The sequence below is a fragment of the Rhinolophus sinicus genome, chromosome 18 (assembly GCF_057876585.1).
Source record: "Rhinolophus sinicus isolate RSI-liver-muscle chromosome 18, RSI-T2T, whole genome shotgun sequence".
In the NCBI taxonomy this organism is placed as follows: domain Eukaryota; kingdom Metazoa; phylum Chordata; class Mammalia; order Chiroptera; family Rhinolophidae; genus Rhinolophus; species Rhinolophus sinicus.
Genome location: NC_142518.1, coordinates 50,974,218 through 50,993,046, shown reverse-complemented (window position 1 = coordinate 50,993,046; position 18,829 = coordinate 50,974,218). Strand labels below are relative to the sequence as shown.

Here is an 18,829-nt window from a genome sequence, read left to right as displayed (position 1 = left end):
AGAAAGAGCAATACATGAATAATGGGCATACCAGAAAGAGAAGAAAGGGAGAATGGAAATAGTTAATGACCTGAAAAAATGGATAGGCTATTATCTTATTGTTAAATTTGATTTTAAAAAGAACCAAATTGAATTTCTGGAGATTAAGAACTCAATAAAAGAAATTAAGAATGAAACAGCCAGCTTATGAAAAAAGATCCAAACAGAATTTCTGGAGACTAAGACCTCAATAAAAGAAATGAAGACTGAAATAGCCAGCTTAGGTAATAGAGCTGACCAGATGAGGAAAGACTCAGTGACATAGAATATAGAAATCTGGAAATGACACAGATGGAAGAAGAGAGAGACTTGAGATTTAAAGAAATGACAACATTCTACAAGAAATGTCTGACTCTATCAGAAAGAGCAATATAAGAATAATGGGCACACCAGAAGCAGAAGAAAGGTGGAAGGGAACAGAGAGTATATTAAAACAAATAGTCAATGAGAACTTCCCAAACTTGTGGAAAGAATGGGATGCTTGAATCCAAAAAGCAAACAGAACACCTAATTACCTCAACCCCAACAGGCATTCTTCATTCTCCAAGGCACAGTGTATTCAAGCTGTCAAAAATTAACGACAACAACAACAACAAAAATAAAATCCTCAAGGCAGCCAAGGAAAAAAAGATGGTAACCTACAAAGGAAAGCCCATTACATTATCACCAGATTTTTCAGCAGAAACTCTATAAGCGAAGAGAGAGTAGACTCAAATATTCAAACTACTGAGAGAGAGAAAAATTATGAGCCAAGAATAATATATCCAGCAAAGATATCCTTTAGATATGAAGGATGAATAAAGACCTTTCCAGACAAAAAGAAGCGGGGAGAATTTTCTAGCGCATAACCTGTGCTACAAGAAACATTGAAGGAGGCTATTAGACCTGAAACAAAAAAGCAAAAGAATACAAAACCTTGGGAAGTATGAACAGACAGACATAAGTAGAAAATGGCAACACATACACCAAATAGGACACTATACACTTAAACATAACATACGGGGTAAAGAAGAAGAAAAAAAAAAACACTTAAAAATAAAGAGGAAATAGACAACTTGCTAGTGCAATGCAGAAATCAACTCACAACATAAATAGGGATAATTTGTGACAACAAAAACATAAACGGGGAGAGATCAAAGGTCTGAATTGGCACAAGGGAATGGAGAAAGGAAGCATGCTGAACAAAATGGAGTACTCTAAATATCAAACTTTCATTAACATAAACTTAATAGTGTCCACTCAAAAAAAAAATAATCCAGAACTTAAATATACAATATAAAAAAAGAAGAAACAGAGGGACAAATCATACAACACCACCACACTGAAATAAAAGACAGCAACAAAAAGACAAAGAAACAATGGAGACACTGTCCTACCAGAAAACCAAATACAGAATGATAGACAATTTTCATATGTCAATAATTACCCTAAATGTGAATCGACTAAATTCACCAATAGAAAGGCACAGAGCAGCACATCGGATCAAAAAACTGAATCCAACCATATGCTGCCTCTGAGAGACACATCTCAGCTACAAAGACAAATACAGAATCAAAGTGAAAGGGTAGAAATTGACACTCCAAGCAAATGGTACTCAGAGAACACCAGTTGTACTATACTGATATCAGATGAAACAGACTTCAGGATAAAAAATGTAACAAGAAATAAAAATGGACATTTCACAATGATAAAGGGGACTACACAACAAGAAGACATAACAGTTATCAATATTTATACCCCCAATTTGGAAGCACTGAAATATACAAAGCAACTACTAACAAAACAAAAAAGAGAAATTGACCAAAACACAGTTATAGTAGGGGACCTAAATATATCATTTACAGCTATGTACATATCAGCCAAACAGAAAATAAATAAAGAAATATCAGCCCCAAATGACACATTAGATAAAAAGGACATAATTGACATGTATAGAGCACTTCATCCTAGAACATCAGACTATACATTTTTTTCTAGTGTACGTTTGACATTCTCAAGGATAGACCATATGTTGGGACATAAAACTAGCCTCAGAGGATTTAAGAAGATTGAAATCATCCCAAGCATATTCTCTGATCACAAGGCTTTGAAATTGGATATCAACAGCAAAGATAAAGCAGCAAAACCCACAAATATGTGGAGATGAATCTACATCCATTTAAAGAATGACAGGTCAGAGAAGAAACAAGAGGAGAAGTCAAAAGATAAATAGAAACAAATGAGAATGGAAATTCAACCTACCAAAATTTTGGGGATGTAGCGAAAGCAGTTTTAAGACTGAAATTTATATCATTACTGGCCTATCTCAAGAAAGTAGAAAAATCCCAGGTATATAACCTCATGTAACACCTTAAAGAACTAGAAAAAGAAGAACAAAATGAAACCCGAAGTCAGAAGAGGGAAGCAAATAATAAAAATCAGAGCAGAACTAAATGAAATAGAGAACAAAAATGCCATAGAAAAAATTAATGAAACAAAGACCTGGCTCTTTGAAAAGATTAGTAAAATTTACAAACCCTTGCCTTGCCTAGACTCACTAAGAAAAAAAGAAAGACACAAATAAACAAAATCAGAAATGAAAGAGGGGAAGTTATCATTGATGCCACAGAAATACAAAGGATCATCCAAGAATACTATGAAGGACTATATGCCACCAAATAACCTAGAAGAAATGGACATGTTCTTAGAAACATATAGCCTTCTAAGGCTGAATCATGAAGAACTGGTAAATCTAAATAGACTGATCAACAGTAAGGAATTGAACCAGTCATCTAAAACCTTCCCAAAACGAGAAGTACGGGAGCAGATGGCTTCACTAGTGAATTCTAACAAACAGTCAAAGAGGATCTAATACCAATCCTGCTCAAACTCTTCCAAAAAATTGAAGAAGAAACAATACTCCCTAACTCATTTCATGAGGCCAAGATTACTATGATAACAAAACCTGGCAAGGATAACACAAAAAAGGAAAATTACAAACCAATATCTCTGAGGAATATAGATACAAAAATCCTACACAAAACTCTAGCAAATCAAACACAACAATGCATTAAAAAGATTATACATCACAACCAGATGGGGTTCATCCCAGGGGCACAAGGATGGTTCAACATATGCAAATCGATCTATATTATACACCACATAAACAAAATAAAGGACAAGAATCATATGATTATATCAATTGATGCAGAAAAAGCATTTGACAAGATACAACATCTGTTTATGATTAAAACACTTAATAAATTAGGTATAGAAGGAAAATTCTTTAACATAGTAAAGGCCATATATGACAGGCCCTCAGCTAATCTCATAATTAATGGTGAAAAACTGAAGCCCTTTGCATTATGTTCAGGAACACGACAGGCTGTCCCCTGTCACCTCTGCTTTCATCATAGTGTTGGAAGTCCGTGCCAGAGCAATCAGGCAAGAGAGACAAATAAAAGGCATTCAAATTGGGAATGAAGATGTTAAATTGTCACTTTTGCAGATGGCATGATGCTATATATAGAAAACCTTAAACATTCCACCAAAAAGGTTGGAAACAATCAATGAATGCAGTAAAGTTGCCAGCTACAAAATCAATGTGCAAAATCCATTGTTCTTAAGTACTAACAATGAAATCTCAGAAAAAGAAATAATAATTAAAAAAAAAAAAACAATTCCTTTTGCAATTGCAACAAAAGAGTAAAATACCTAGGAATAAACTTAACCAAGGGTGTAAAAGACTTATACATTGAAAAGTATAAAACATTTTTAAAAGAAATTGAAGAAGACAATTTGAAGAATGTTCATGGATTGGAAGAATCAACATAGTCTAAAAGGCCATATGACCCAAAGCAATATACAGATTCAATGCAATCCCCATCAAAATCCCAATGCCATCTTTTTTTTCCCAAGAAATAGAACCAAAAATCACAAGTTTTGTATGGAACCACAAAACCCCAAATAGCCAAAGCAATTCTAAGAAAAAGCAAAAATGCTGGAGGTATCACACTCCCTGACTTCAGCTTGTACTACAGGGCAACAAGAATCAAAATGGTATGGTATTTGCAGAAAAACAGACACACAGGTCAATGGAATAGAATTGAGAACCCAGAAATAAACCCATAGAAATATGGACAGACAATTTTCGACAAAGAAGCCAAAAATATACAATAGAGAAAAGACTCCCCCTTCATTAAATGGTGCTGGGAGAATTGGAAAGGCACATGCAAAAGATGAAACCTGCGATCTGTCACCATGTACCAAAATTAACTCAAAATGTATCAAAGACCTAAATGTAAGACTTAAAACAATAAAATGCATCGGGGGGGGGGGGAAACATAGGTACTAAACTTATGGACCTTGGGTTCAAAAAGGATTTTATAAATTAGACTTCAAAGGCAAGGGAAGTAAAAGCAAAAATAAATGAATGGGACTATATCAAACTAAAAAGCTACTGCACAGCAAAAGAAACCACTGACAAAATAAAGAGGCAACCAACTGAATGGGAGAACATTTTTGCAAATAACAGCTCTGATAAGGGGCCAATATCCAAAATATATAAGGAACTCATACAACTCAACAACATAAAATATAAACAATCCAATGGATGTGAATATACGTTTCTCCAAAGAAGATATACAAATGGCCAAGAAACATGAAAAAATGCTCAACATCACTAATCATCAGAGAAATGGAAATAAAAATCACAATGAGCTATCACCTCACACTAGTTAGAATGGCTATCATCAACAAGACAAATAACAAGTGTTGGAGAGGCTGTGGAGAAAAAGGAACCCTCATACACTGTTGGTGGGAATGCAGACTGCTGCAGCCGCTATGGAAGGCAGTGTGGAGGTTCCTCAACAAATTAAGAATAGAATTACCATATGACCCAGCAATTCTTCTCCTGGGTATCTACCCAAAATATCTGACAACATTTATCCGTAAAGACATATGTGCTCCAATGTTCATTGCAGCTTTATTTACTGTGGCCAAGACATGGAATCAACCTGTGTCCTTCAATAGATGATTGAATAAAGAAGATGTGGTATGTATACACAATAGAATACTATTCTGCCATAAGAAAAGATGAAATTGTGCCATTTGCAACAACATGGATGGATCTTGTGATTATTATGGTAAGTGAAATAAGTCAGACTGAAAAAGTCGAGAACTGGATGATTTCACTGATATGTGGGATATAAAACTGAAAACAAAAAAGGGAAAGACAAACAAAGAAAGAAAGAAAAACTCACACAGACAATAGTTTGGTGGTTACCAGAGGGTAAGGGGGAAGGAGGTGGTAGATGAAGGTAAAGTAGATCAAATATATGGTGATGGAAGGAGAACTGATTCTGGGTGGTGAACATACAATGTGATATATAGATAATGTGTTACAGAATTGTATACCTGAAACCTATGTATCTTTACTAACCATTGTCACCCCAATAAACTTAAAAAAAAAGATGAATACAAGTCACATTTGACTTCTGCAATTACAAGAGGTGCTCAAAGTGGTTCACATCATAGATAATTTTAATACAGTTATTCATTTCATAAAATGTGTATACATTTTTTGGCATATATATGTGTGTATATATACATATATATACATATATATGTGTGTATATATATGCATGCCACAATTATATAACTAAAATATGAACAGCTGAAACACTGGAATAAAATATATAAATATTTTTACATTGTTCATGGTTAAAACATTTCAAACGCTTTTCTATATTTTCCTCATTTATGTAATGAGCAGGTATTTCAAATTAGAACAGTTGACACTAATAATAAAGATAAAGAAATGGAGAAAATAATATAAACATATGTAGCATATAATAAAAATAACCAATCAATTAAACACATATTAAAACCACAAAGAGGTGTGATTTTACAATTCTACAGTGTTTCCCCGAAAATAAGCCTTGCCGGACAACCAGCTCTAATGCGTGTTTTGGAGCAAAAATTAATATAAGACCTGGTCTTATTTTAGTATAAGACCGAGTTTTTAATATAATATAATGTAATTTAATGTAATGTGATGTAATGTAATGCAATGTAATATAAGACCGGGTTTTACATTAGTTTTTGCTCCAAGAAACGCATTAGAGCTGATTGCCCAGCGAGGCTTATTTTCGGGGAAGCATGGTAACAGGAATAAAAGAAAGAGATAAATCCCAATACTGGTGAAAATGTAGGTTTAATTGGGTAGAATTCTTCTGGTAGATCATTTGATAGTAGAAATAGTCTTAAAATAATTGTACACTCTGTCACTATAACCAGAATCATAGGAATATATTCAAGTAAATTATGTGAATGGTTAAAAATACATTGTACTTAAAAAGATAATTATATCAGCTTTACTTTTAACACCCGAATGCTAGTGGCAATCTAATTAATCCAACATTAGTTAAATGATTAAAGAAATTATGGTATGTAAATTCAGTGGTATATAATGCAGTCACTTAAAATGAATGCAATGAGTATACGGAAAAGCAGGATGTGATTACATTACCTTATATACTGTATATATTGAGAAACATTGGAAGTAAACCAAAAAACCTACAAATGAGTTCTGTGTTAAATTAGAAAAGATTTGATTGACATTTAAAAATCTTTTCTAAATGCTTTATATTAAGGGTAACTCTTTTTTAAAAAATTGCTTACCACTTGCTCCCTAGATGGTATCACTTCAGGGGTAACAATTTCTGTAATCTGTGTTTCTGGTCCTGTAAGATCAGGTGGCAGAGCAATTATGTAATGACACATTTTAGTCACACTCTTGCACTAGAAAAGAAGAAAACAAAGAAAAAAGATTAATGAAAATCATATCAAGATCATTAACACAGTTCTAATATGTAATTACTGTAATTTTTATTTTTCAAAAATATACATGTATATATATATATATATTCATTTTTTATTTTTTGTTTTCACTTTTAATTAAAGTTATTGGAGTAACATTGGTTAATAAAATTGCACAGGTTTCCAGTGAACAATTCTATAATATGCCATCTATATATTGCACATATATTCATATTTATATTCAGGGACAGATACTAATGATATACATGACTCACCAACAGGATGAAAATTATACTTCTTTGTTTGCAGAGCGAGTCAAGTGTTTAGTATCAAAGTATAAAATTGAGCATAATTTTTTAGATCCTCTCAATGTGAGGTAGGCAACATGCAGATGAGTGAAAAGAACTAAAAATAGATTTTACTTATTTATCTTTATTTATTTTTTAGGTTTCAATGTTTTAATTATTCCCTTTCTACATGCATTTTTATTTAACTTAATTTGATTTTTTATTATATTCGTTTCAGGTGTACAAAACAACACAATGATTAGACATTTACACCCCTCACAAAGTGATAACCAACCTCAAGTCTACTACCCATCTGACATTGTATATAGCTGTTACTATACCATTGACTATATATGTTTATTTATTTTTCTAAATATGTACATTCATGGAAATATTAGAAAAGGCACAAAAGCCTAAGGATTTAACTATCACCCAGAATCCCACCCACAGGGAGACAGGATAAATATTAAAATTACTTATCATGACCTCCATAAATATCTATTTACTGTGGGCTTATTTCAAAATGCACTTTTTACAGGAATTTTTGTATATCCCTGTATATATGTTTTCAGGGACAATATTGTCATTTTCTTTAAATATGGCAAACTCTCTAAAGGAAATTTGAACTGTGTGAATTTTAGTATTTTGATACAACAGAATTTGATTCTAAATCATCAGCACAAATTTATAACATAAAAAGAGTTATAAATAATGGCCAAATAAACCATCTATTTATTTATCAGCAAATCTCACGGGGGGAACTGTAGCTTATACATAATTCTGAATCCCCATCATTTAGCTCAATTCCAAATATATAGTAGGGCTATATAAATACTTATTGTTCATGAGTATGAGGGAATAAAAGCAACTCTCAAACTTTTCCAAGAAATATGTAAAATGATTGAGTCTAACATTGACTTCAGGTAAGGGGATCATAGTTAAACAAAGTGATTTAAATGGTTAAAGGGGAAAATTCCTTATAATATTAATGACTTGAAAAAAGCCCTATAGATAAAAATCCATATCCATGCTGGTACCAAATAAATATTTCATACCTGGTAAATATTTTAGTTTGATACTTAAAGTGTAAAGTTATAAATATGGTATAGGTTGTATATATATGCATAGGTTGATTTTTTAAAACCCGAATCAGAAAAAATTTGCGTCGAATCATAAAATATTTAGGTTGGATATTACCTTAAATAACATCTAGTCCAATCTTTTCATTTTGAGATGAGGAAATTGAGGCTGTTACAACATAAGATTTGAGGTCCAAGGGGCAAGGACCATGTCTCTATGCTCTTTGTATCTCATTTGCCCAAACCTAGTGCTCGGAATATAGATGCTCTTTAAATGTTCACTGAATGAATTAACTGCATTCCCAACTGGAACTTCATGCACTAACCAGCCAGTTTCTTAACTGCTACAGCAATGTATCTTGCTCATTCCTGTCTCATAGTGCTCCTTTGATTGAAAAGTCCCTACCTTCAACTCTGTCTAGCCAAATTATTTCCAGCTTTTAGAAACTAGCTGAGTTCCTATTTAACTGTGAAATCTTATAGGTGATTTTAGCCTTCTCTGCACACTATGAACTATCTTCCTACTTAAATTCTATTGTGACACTATGTGGCTACCAATTTGTGCTTTCACATATTGCCACGGGGATATGAAAGACAGATTTGGGAATACAATCAATAATGTTGTAAAGATTTTGTAGAGTGTCAGATGGGCACATGTCTTACTAGGGAGAACACTTCATGGATGGTTTAGATGCCTGACCACTGTGCTATACACCTGAAGCTGAAGCTGAATAACATTGAATATCAACTATAATTTAATACATATACAATCACAGGATGTGGAGTACAGCATAGGGAATAGAGTCAATGGAATTGTAACAGCTATATACAATGTCAGAAGGATAGTAGATGTAGGGAGGGGGTTTATCATTTTTTGAGAGGTGTAAATGTCTATTACATTGTTTTGTACACCTGAAACTAATAAAAAATATCTCATAGTAATGGAAAAAATTCTATTGCGGAGCAACCTACTATCTAAATCCTTAACTTGTAACACATGGGTGAGGAGAAAAACTTTCTGGTAGGTGGGAAGAAAATAACGAAGCAGAGTTTTCATGATTATATTGGGAAGGAAACAAAGAGCAGTAGTGAACCAGGGTTAAGTTGCTTCACTAGTTTATAAACCTATATCTGGGCAATGTTGATAGATTCCACACAACATAGCCTCATGTGATCCTTTCATTTCTTTGGATGCCTTATTTTCCCAATTAGGCTATCAGGCCTTCTTTCACAAATTATGTTATCAACTCTTTTAGAGCATGGAACACACTTTGCAATTTTTAAACCCCCTTAATACAGCATGTACAGAATATCTTTTATAAATATCAGGCAGGCCCAGAAAGCATAAAGTCAACTGACAGTAGTACTAATTAAGTAAGAACTTTCCTGGCCCCTTTTCCTTGCCCTTGCCACTCACTCTCCTACCTCCATTTTGACTTTGGAGAAATCAGAAACCAGCCAGCAAACTGAGAGGTCAGGAGTGAGTAAAGAAAGAACAAACAAATCTTTCTTACCTAACTGTACATTCTTGCTTTGAAAAGGCCATAGCTAAGAGGGGATTAGGTACAACTTTGAATGAAGTTGAAGCTTTGATTTCTACATGGAATTAGACACTCTAAGTAACCTCAGGGATTTATATCACTTAAGAGTGAAGAGGAAAGTCTCAGAACTGCACAATTATTCATCTCCCATTAAGGGTTAAAGAAACAGTTGGGAATAGAAATAAATGTGCTTTAATGATAATATCACATGAATCTTACACAACATTCTAACATTACAGCTAGTAATTGCAGCAAGGATTATCATGAGGCTATGTTTATCCATTGTCTCTTTTGTAAGAAAAATGATTATGTGGTGCTGGATTTGGGGAATTGGGTAAACTCATCCTGAAAAAAAATATGACATGGGTGTTGCTCTTACTGTTACAGTAAATGCTAGGACATATTTCCTCACCTATTTTCTGGTGAATTTTGAAATGGTATACTTTGATCTTACTCTCACTCTTCCTTTCCCTCCCACACTCATTTTTTTTTTTTTTGCTAACATAAGGGTTACTGTACATGTTGAAACTTGCTTGAAGACAATGGCCTAGTGATAAGTAAAAATAATCAAGGCATGAGCCAGCTCCATAACTCTTTCCATCTTACTAAAATCACTAGCCTCCATCTCTAGTTTACTAAGAGAATACAAGAGAACATTATGAACATTGGCTAATTGCTAATAAACCCTCAAAAATACACAATTACATATTATGTTCCTTGTCCTGAATAAAAATGGATTCAAACTAGTTTCAAATTTATGGTATACTAATTGTAATGAATGTCTTCCTCTCCGCCCAGCCCTATTTTCTTCCTGGTAAACAATGAAGAAACAGACTCCAATTAAAAGTTAACAGTTTACTGTAAGGCATAATAAAAAATTAACAGGAATAAATCAAAGTGATAATTAGTATTATCCCTTAAAGTTCCCACAGATAAGTAGTCAAGGGTGAAGAATGTCAGGCTGACCTCTAAAGATACATCAGAGAGGGAAAGTACAAAAAGCTGTCCTGCCTAGCACAATCATTATTAGAACTCTGTTAGATTGGTTTTCTCTCAATAGCAGCACTTTTTGGATAACAATAAGGAATAAAGGAAAATACCAGAAAGAGAAGAAAAAATATTTATTTTTCCATGCCTAAATAGTCCACCATTTTTCCTGAAGCACTAAGCTAAACAAATTGAAAAACATTCCAGATAAATCAATTATTATAACATAAATTCTACCCAGAATGTGATCTGTATTTTGTTTCATGCTTTTTAGTTAAGCCATAATTTATGCCATTAAATAAGTTCAGTAATCACCAACATTTATTTTACAGCATGGCCTTTGTGTGCTCTTGATAGTGACGTGGGTAATGGGATCAATAAAGCACTAAGGCTGGCTTTTGACATTCATATGCTAGTCTCATCTCCCCCTAATTTAGTTGGGGATGAGATACAGGAAAGGACAGAGGGTATTTGCTTAATACTGAGCTGAACCCAAATTTTGAATTTATACTTTTCTACTTTTTCACCCAGGGCAGTGAAAGGAAGTTGGAGACCAACTGATAATTTTGGATACTCCATGAGGGAAAACACAGCCAAGTAAGAAACTCTGACCAAACTTACTTCAGATCTTCTAATATTTATCATTTAGAAAATGCCACTTTTCTTTCTTACTTGAGAAGCTGACAGGTGCTTACAAGATAATCATTCTATAGTATTATTTGGATTAACAATTATAAAAACTTTTGCTGAGCAGACGATTTTTAGTTTGATATTCATTTAGTCCCATTCATTTATTTTAGCTTTCACTTCCTTTGCCTTTGAGGTTAAATTCACAAAATCCTCTTTGAACCCAAGGTCCATAAGTTTAGTACCTATGTTTTCTTCCATGCAGTTTATTGTTGCAGGTCTTATGTTTAGGTCTTTGATCCATTTTGAGTTAATTTTGGTACATGGTGACAAACAGCAGTCTAGAAACCATCGACAAAATAAAGAGGCAACCAACCAAATAGGAGAAGACTTTTGCAAACAAGCCTCTGATAAGGAGCTAGTATCCAAAATACAGTGTGTACAGATAAGGAACACATGCAACTCAAAAACAACAAACAACCCAACAATCTAATAAACAATGGGCAGAGGATCTGAAGAGACACTTCTCCAAAGAGGACATACAAATCGCCAATAGACAGACATATGAGAAGATGCTCAACATCACTAACCATCAGAGAAATGCAAATCAAAACCACAATGAGATATCACTTCATACCAGATAGAATGGCTACCATCAACAAGACAAATAGTAACAAGTGTTGGAGAGGCTGTGGAGAAAAAGGAACCCTCATACACTGTTGGTGGGAATGCAGACTGGTGCAGCCCCTAAGGAAGGCAGTGTGGAGGTTCCTCAAAAAATTATGAATAGAATTACTGTATGACCCAGCAATCCCTCTCCTGGGTATCTCCCCAAAAACTCTGAAAACATTTATACATAAAGACACGTGTGCTCCAATGTTCATTGCAGCTTTATTTACGGTGGCCAAGACATGGAACCAACCAAAATGTCCTTCGATAGATGAATGGATAAAAAGCTGTGGTATATATACACAATGGAATACTATTCTGCCACAAGAAAAGATGAAATAGTGCCATTTACGACAATATGGATGGATCTTTTTTTTAAATTAAAGTTTATTGGGGTGACAACTGTTAGTAAAGTTACACAGATTTCAGGTGTACAGTTCTGTATTACATCATCTATAAATTAAATTGTGTTCACCACCCAGAGTCAGCTCTCCTTCCATCACCATATATTTGATCCCCCTTACCTTCCTCTCCCACCCCCACCCCCCTTACCCTCTGGTAACCACTAAACTATTGTCTATGTCTATGAGTTTTTGTTTCTCATTTGCTTGTCTTGTTCTTTTGTTGTTTTTGGTTCATATACCACATATCAGTGAAATCATATGGTTCTCTGCTTTTTCTGTCTGACTTATTTCGCTTAGCATTTATAATCTCAATGGATGGACCTTGAGATTATTATGCTAAGCGAAATAAGTCAGACAGAAAAAGTCACGAACCACATGAGTTCACTGATATGCTGAATATAAAACTGAAAACAACAAAGCAACAAGACAAACAAATACAGAAACAAAGACTCATAGACACAGAAAATAGTTTAGTGGTTACCAGAGGTTAAGAGGTTGGGGGGTGGTAGATGAGGGTAAATGGGATCAAATATATGTTGATGGAAGAATAACTGACTGGGTGGTGAACACACAATGTGATATATAGATGATGTACTGCAGAATTGTACACCTGAAACCTATGTAACCTTACAAGCCATTGTCACCCCAATAAACTTTAATTTAAAAAATTATGAAAAACTATTTTATCCCTCTCCATTGACTTATGCCAAGGAAACAGCTTGCCAGTAGACGTGGATTTACCGGATAATGATTTAACACTTTCCATCTGCAACTTACTGGTATGCCATTATATCCACTAATCTATCCATTTCAAAAGTTTGTCTTCTATTCTTAGTAAAATAAATACTTTCATTGAGAGTGACTCCCCCTATTACTTTCCCCATTAGCTTCCTAGATTTAGAAAATTTAATCATAAATTTAAATGAACTTAAAGCATAAGCATATTGCAGATTGTAAATCAGACCAGTTTAGAAACTGAGTTTCGTTCCATAATTTATGAGCGTTTCTCATTTGTGAATGTACTTCTCTATGCCAACATTCTTATTTCTTAAGTAGGGAAGGCAGGGGGTAGATGTCATTTACTAAAAACACAACTGAAATGTGAGTCAGAAGTCATAGGTTTAGGGGTCAGCTTTACCCCTTGTAAAAATTGTTACTTCAGTCAATCTCTCAACCTCTATGAGGATAATAATATTGAGCAGGGTTGTTTTGATGATTAAATGACTATATATACGAACAGTGCTTTGCAAATTACAATACAGAATATTCACATAAGGTAGTAAGAGATTAGTAATAAAATTTATCCCATATGATCTGTGTTTTAAAGCAAGGGTATCATTTAGCTTGAAAGGAGAAAGTATAAAAATAAATGTTTAAAGTTATATAAGACAGTTTGAACCTCTTGAAAGAAATATGCCACAAATTTATAAGTAGCATTATTTTCATTAATAAGGCAAGTTATTTAACTTACTTTCCCAACCACTCTAAGAATGAGGCATACTTTCCTTTAAAAATATATGCCAATGTGTTTGGGGACTTGTGATTCTATAGTGATACAATGTAAGCTTCAGGAAAAACTGTAAAACAGAAGGTGGTATCTCAAACTATTCCACTCCATCCTTTACACACTGAGGTACTAAACTTTTATAATGCATCCAAAATGTCAAGGTCCTCCACTCCAGCTCCCATGGGCCTGTAATCTTTCTTTGTGGAGTACATAAATTAATTTTGCATTCAGGAACAGATAGCACGCACATGAAGAGTTCATCAACACTATTTCAGCTAAGGACAATCAAATCAGCCACACCTTAAAGACCATGGCTTATATCTAACAACACTTTAAAGGAAGGGACAAACAAGAGCTTATGAAAAATTATTTAACATGTAAATCACATTTCCTCTTGGCACAACTAAGGGAAGTCGATGCTACTGTGTTGCTTAAAGTGTTAAAATGAAGAGATAACAAAAAATATAACTTTTGAGGCTTGACTAATGCAGCAAATATAAGGATAAGGACAGACTGATGGAAGAGTCAAGGGTAGGGAATACTGACAGGAATGTGTGAGAAAAAGCACACAAAATATTTTCTATACCTCAGACTATGCCCCTAAAATCATAGCTAAGAAACAAAATGAGAATATTAACACAAGCCACCTCTATGATGACGGAAAATTTATTATTTCAGTGATGTTTCTTTTGCTAGTGAGTGTGGATACAATCCATGTGGTGGGAGCTCACTACATATCAAATCACTATCTTTTAGAGGAATTATATACAGGGAAAAGAAGAGAGAAACATGCTGTCAGTGGTTTTCAGATTATTTGTTTTATGATTGAATTGGTAATTTTCTACCTTTTTTATTACGAATTATCTAAATTCAAGGAAACTTCATGTTTTCAAGGTATTTAAATTATGTTAATCTTAAAAGTAATGATCATTTTATGGTCAATAGCATGGGTAGGCAGTTTTATGATCAAGGTAATATAGCATTTAAGGATCCAATAAAATACTAGTATTTTGTAAGCTTTCAAAATACAAGAAACTTTTATTATCTCAAGAATATAAATATAACTGAAACAAGACCCAAGGACAGGAATGGACCAAGATCATTTGATGAATCCTGAACTGAAGCCAAATGTTAGACTTTCTAAATAAATCCTAAGACTGAGACATATTTCCTTACATCAAACAGCTTCTTTATCCAATTGCAACCAAAACAAAATGTATTTTCCAAGTATAAGACCAGGGATATGAATCAATATTGAAAAGGCAAAATATCATCTGTAACAATTTTTCATTCATCTTTATATTCTTTTCTCTGTTTATTCTTTCCATATCAGAGTTCTCAAAGGTAAAATTACCAATCACTAGAGGCCTAAGAACATATCCACTATTTTATGGAGAGTGCATCAGATCCTCTAAGCACTCATCATGGGACATGAGAGGTCTGTTTTAATTTAACATTTCAAATGCAATTATCAGCTTAGAGGCAAATACTTGGAGGCACCGGAGAATCTCCAAGCAAAAATGATTATCCTCTCTCATAACTTAAAAGAACAAAAGATGTGATAATATTGAAGAATGCTCATTAGAAGACAATTTATGGACCACTCAGGAGCTAAGTGAGCTATGGATATTGCCCTCAGAAAAACACTAAACACATTTATAAAAAATAAGAATTATAAGAACAAAATACCCTACACAAAATAATTAAAACATTAGCTTACCATTGATTTACTATAAAACTGTATGAAGATATGGAAATTTGCAATCCAGTAGCAGCATAGTAAATTAAATTATGTAATCTTAGGTAAATAAATTAATCTTTCTGACAGTTGCTTTACTAATATGTAAAACAGGAAAAACAATAGCTGTCCACCTTACCTCACAGACTATTCATTAAGAGTCTACTTTATGACTAGCAATGTTTATATGTATGTGTGTGGGTGTGTGTGTTTTCATTTAAATTCACAATAACCCTATGAGTTTGGTATTATTAGCAGATGGGGGAAACAAGTGATTCAAATGATTTATCCAAATCATACATATGATAAGAGGTAGAGGCAGAATTTGACTCTGTATTTGCTGGACTTCAGAGATTATACCTTGACCAATACAGCCTCTCTTGATGTACAAAAAAGTACCTTTAAAGATATAATAACCTATACCATTATAAGGTGGTATTTTAATTATATTTAAATCTCAGATAAATAAAAATATACAGCTTGTCTAGCCAGTGGACAGGATGGGGCAGGAATATTGGACTGGATAATATGGCTCTTTTAAGCTCTGGCAGTCTTTAGCTGGATGTAAATAATGATCTGTCTATCTATGTGATTTGATTATTATAACGTAGAAAGAATGATTTCCTTAAGCCATCCATCTGCTTCACTTTTGATGAAGGAATGAGGGCAAAGTCCATGTTCTTTACTGTCTGACCTCATCTATGACACATAGCTTGTGGCCTAGAATGCTATCTGAATCAAACACCAATGGAGATAATATTGGCTCACTATAATCATAGAATTTCAGAATCTTAGAAGCGTAAATAATTGAGAAATCATCAAACGAATTCTTCCATTTTATGTAGATATTTACGCTCCACAATTAAATACAAAATAGAGAATTCAGTTATATTTTTCAGAAAGATTTATTTAAAAATGACAAGATCAATATTCTTTCCTCAGTATAACCAAGGAAATTTTGGAATCTTGTGCTGTAAATGTTGCTCTTAGGAAAATAAGCAGAACATATTGATCCAAGAAGCAACAGCAGCAGAAGCAGGAGTAATACCACCTGTGTCAGGGGATGGGGCCCTTATCCTGTTTGGAGATTTTCTAGAATGCATGGGCTCAGCATATAGTTGTACTAGTGGCTAATATTTATTAAAGTAAAGTAGTAAGAATATCCCGGAGGATCATAAGATAAAATGACACAGGAAAATTCTGGAGGAATCAACGTGCAGGCTTCCTTATGTTCTGTCCCTCCTACGAGGGACCACACAGAGCACATTCTTCCCCCAGCAATAACAATGCAGCAACATGTATATGATGTTTCTGGTCAGGGAGGCCCCTTAGAGACTCAGCACACAAGGTTTTTTATTGGGAGTTGGTCACGTAGGCAGTCTTTGCCTTTGCCTAGCACATATCAAAATTCCAGATTCCCAGAAAGAAATTATAAATCTCATTGTTTTCACAAACAGTATATGTACAATAAGCCACTCATCATTTAGCGAATAGAAAAAGCCAAGTTCCCGGAATCCAGCCAAGACCCAATCTTGCAAGCAGGTTTTTCTAAGAATAGCAATCTCAATCCTGCTAAGTTAACTTTTTTTTTTCACACCACCACTGCTTAGATGAGGGTCCTTTCTAAGCATTAAGAAGAATCAATTTTAAATGCACCTGCAATACCATCAAATAAATAAATATCTTACCTGTGGCACCCGAATGGCTAAAGAGAGGTGTGGAGCAGGTGGTAGCACTTAGGACAGCAAAGAAGTCTCTATTCTGGAGGATAATTTTCTTTGCAGTTAACAATATTTGAAGAATTTAATCTTATTTCTTAGTACTATTAAAGTGGTCTATTAGGCTCAGGCATTGAAAAGTGCCTGTTTTCTTAGGTCTTGAATTAATTCCTGTGTGGGAACCATATTCGGGTCACTGATCATAAACCATAAAGTTCATTTTGGTAGTGAATAAAAAAGGGAATTTGGGAAAAATAGAATTATAGGTTAGAAGAATCTATCATATTAATAAAATAGGCCAGTGCCAGAAATTTTACATATTCTTCCTACCAGTGTCTCTCCAACTCTCTTCACTATAATTATCATAAGGAACTCTTGTCAAAAATAAATCTATAGGCAACTTCACTGAAGATTCTGCATAGATAGTATAGCATTATGTTCAAAGTTACCGATTTTGGAACCAGATTCCTGGAATCATAACTTAGCTCTACCGTTTAATAGCTGTGCAACTATAAGTAAATTAAGTAAGTTCTGTGGGTCTCAGTTCCCTCATATATAAACTGGGGATAATAATGAAACCTTACCTCATAGGATGGTTGTGTGGATTAAATAAGTTAATATATGTAAAACTGAGCCTGGTACATACATGAAAACAGATATACACATTTACACATATATTTACATAAATGCAAATTCAAGTATAAATTACATCTTTAATATACAAAAAGCTTTTAGTATTTAATAAGCATAGAATAACTATTACTATTATTATTATTATTCAGTTGGCCTAGCTTAGGGTACAAGAAACGTGTGTATTTAACAAGTGCTTCAAATGGTAGTTATAAGCAAGCAAGTATGAGAAACTCTACATTACAGCATGGAAGTGTAGATGTCCTACACAATATGAATACTTCTTAGAAAGCCATAATAATTAAGACAGAGTGGTATGCGCAGAAGGATAGACAAATTAATTGATGCAAAAAATAGAGCATCCAAAAACTGGTACATGTATATATGGAATTTTGATAGATGATAGAAGTAGTGTTGTAAAAGGGTAGAGAAATAACAACTATTCAATAAATGGTGCTGGAAGAATTGGTTATCCATTTGGAGAAGAATAAAGTCAGATATCTGCCCTATCTCATGTAAAAAGTTCAGATAGATTAACAACAAATGTGAAATGCAAAATGTTAAAGTTTTTAGAAGAAAATACTGAAGACAAACTTTCTGACGTTGAGATAATGAAGGATCTCTTAAACGATCCATAAAAAGCACCATCCAGAAAGGAAGATTGGTAAATTCTATGTGAAAATAAAGACAACCAGGAAGAAAGTGAAAGATAAGCTGTAAACTGGTAGAAAATATTAGAAAAATGTGTAACCTCAAAAAACTAGTATTTAGAATATACAAAAAACAAAGTACAAACCAACAAGAA

At 33.7% G+C, this 18,829-nt stretch overlaps 1 protein-coding gene across 1 annotated transcript in view; it reads right to left on the bottom strand.

The window, feature by feature from the left end:
* The window catches only part of LOC148754626 (uncharacterized), a 179,544-nt gene that overhangs the window by 97,250 nt on the left and 63,465 nt on the right, over window positions 1-18,829 (bottom strand). The window contains exon 6 of the mRNA XM_088794868.1: window positions 6,700-6,819. Within this exon, the coding sequence (XP_088650994.1) occupies window positions 6,700-6,819 (120 nt within the window). The remainder of the gene's footprint in view (window positions 1-6,699; window positions 6,820-18,829) is intronic.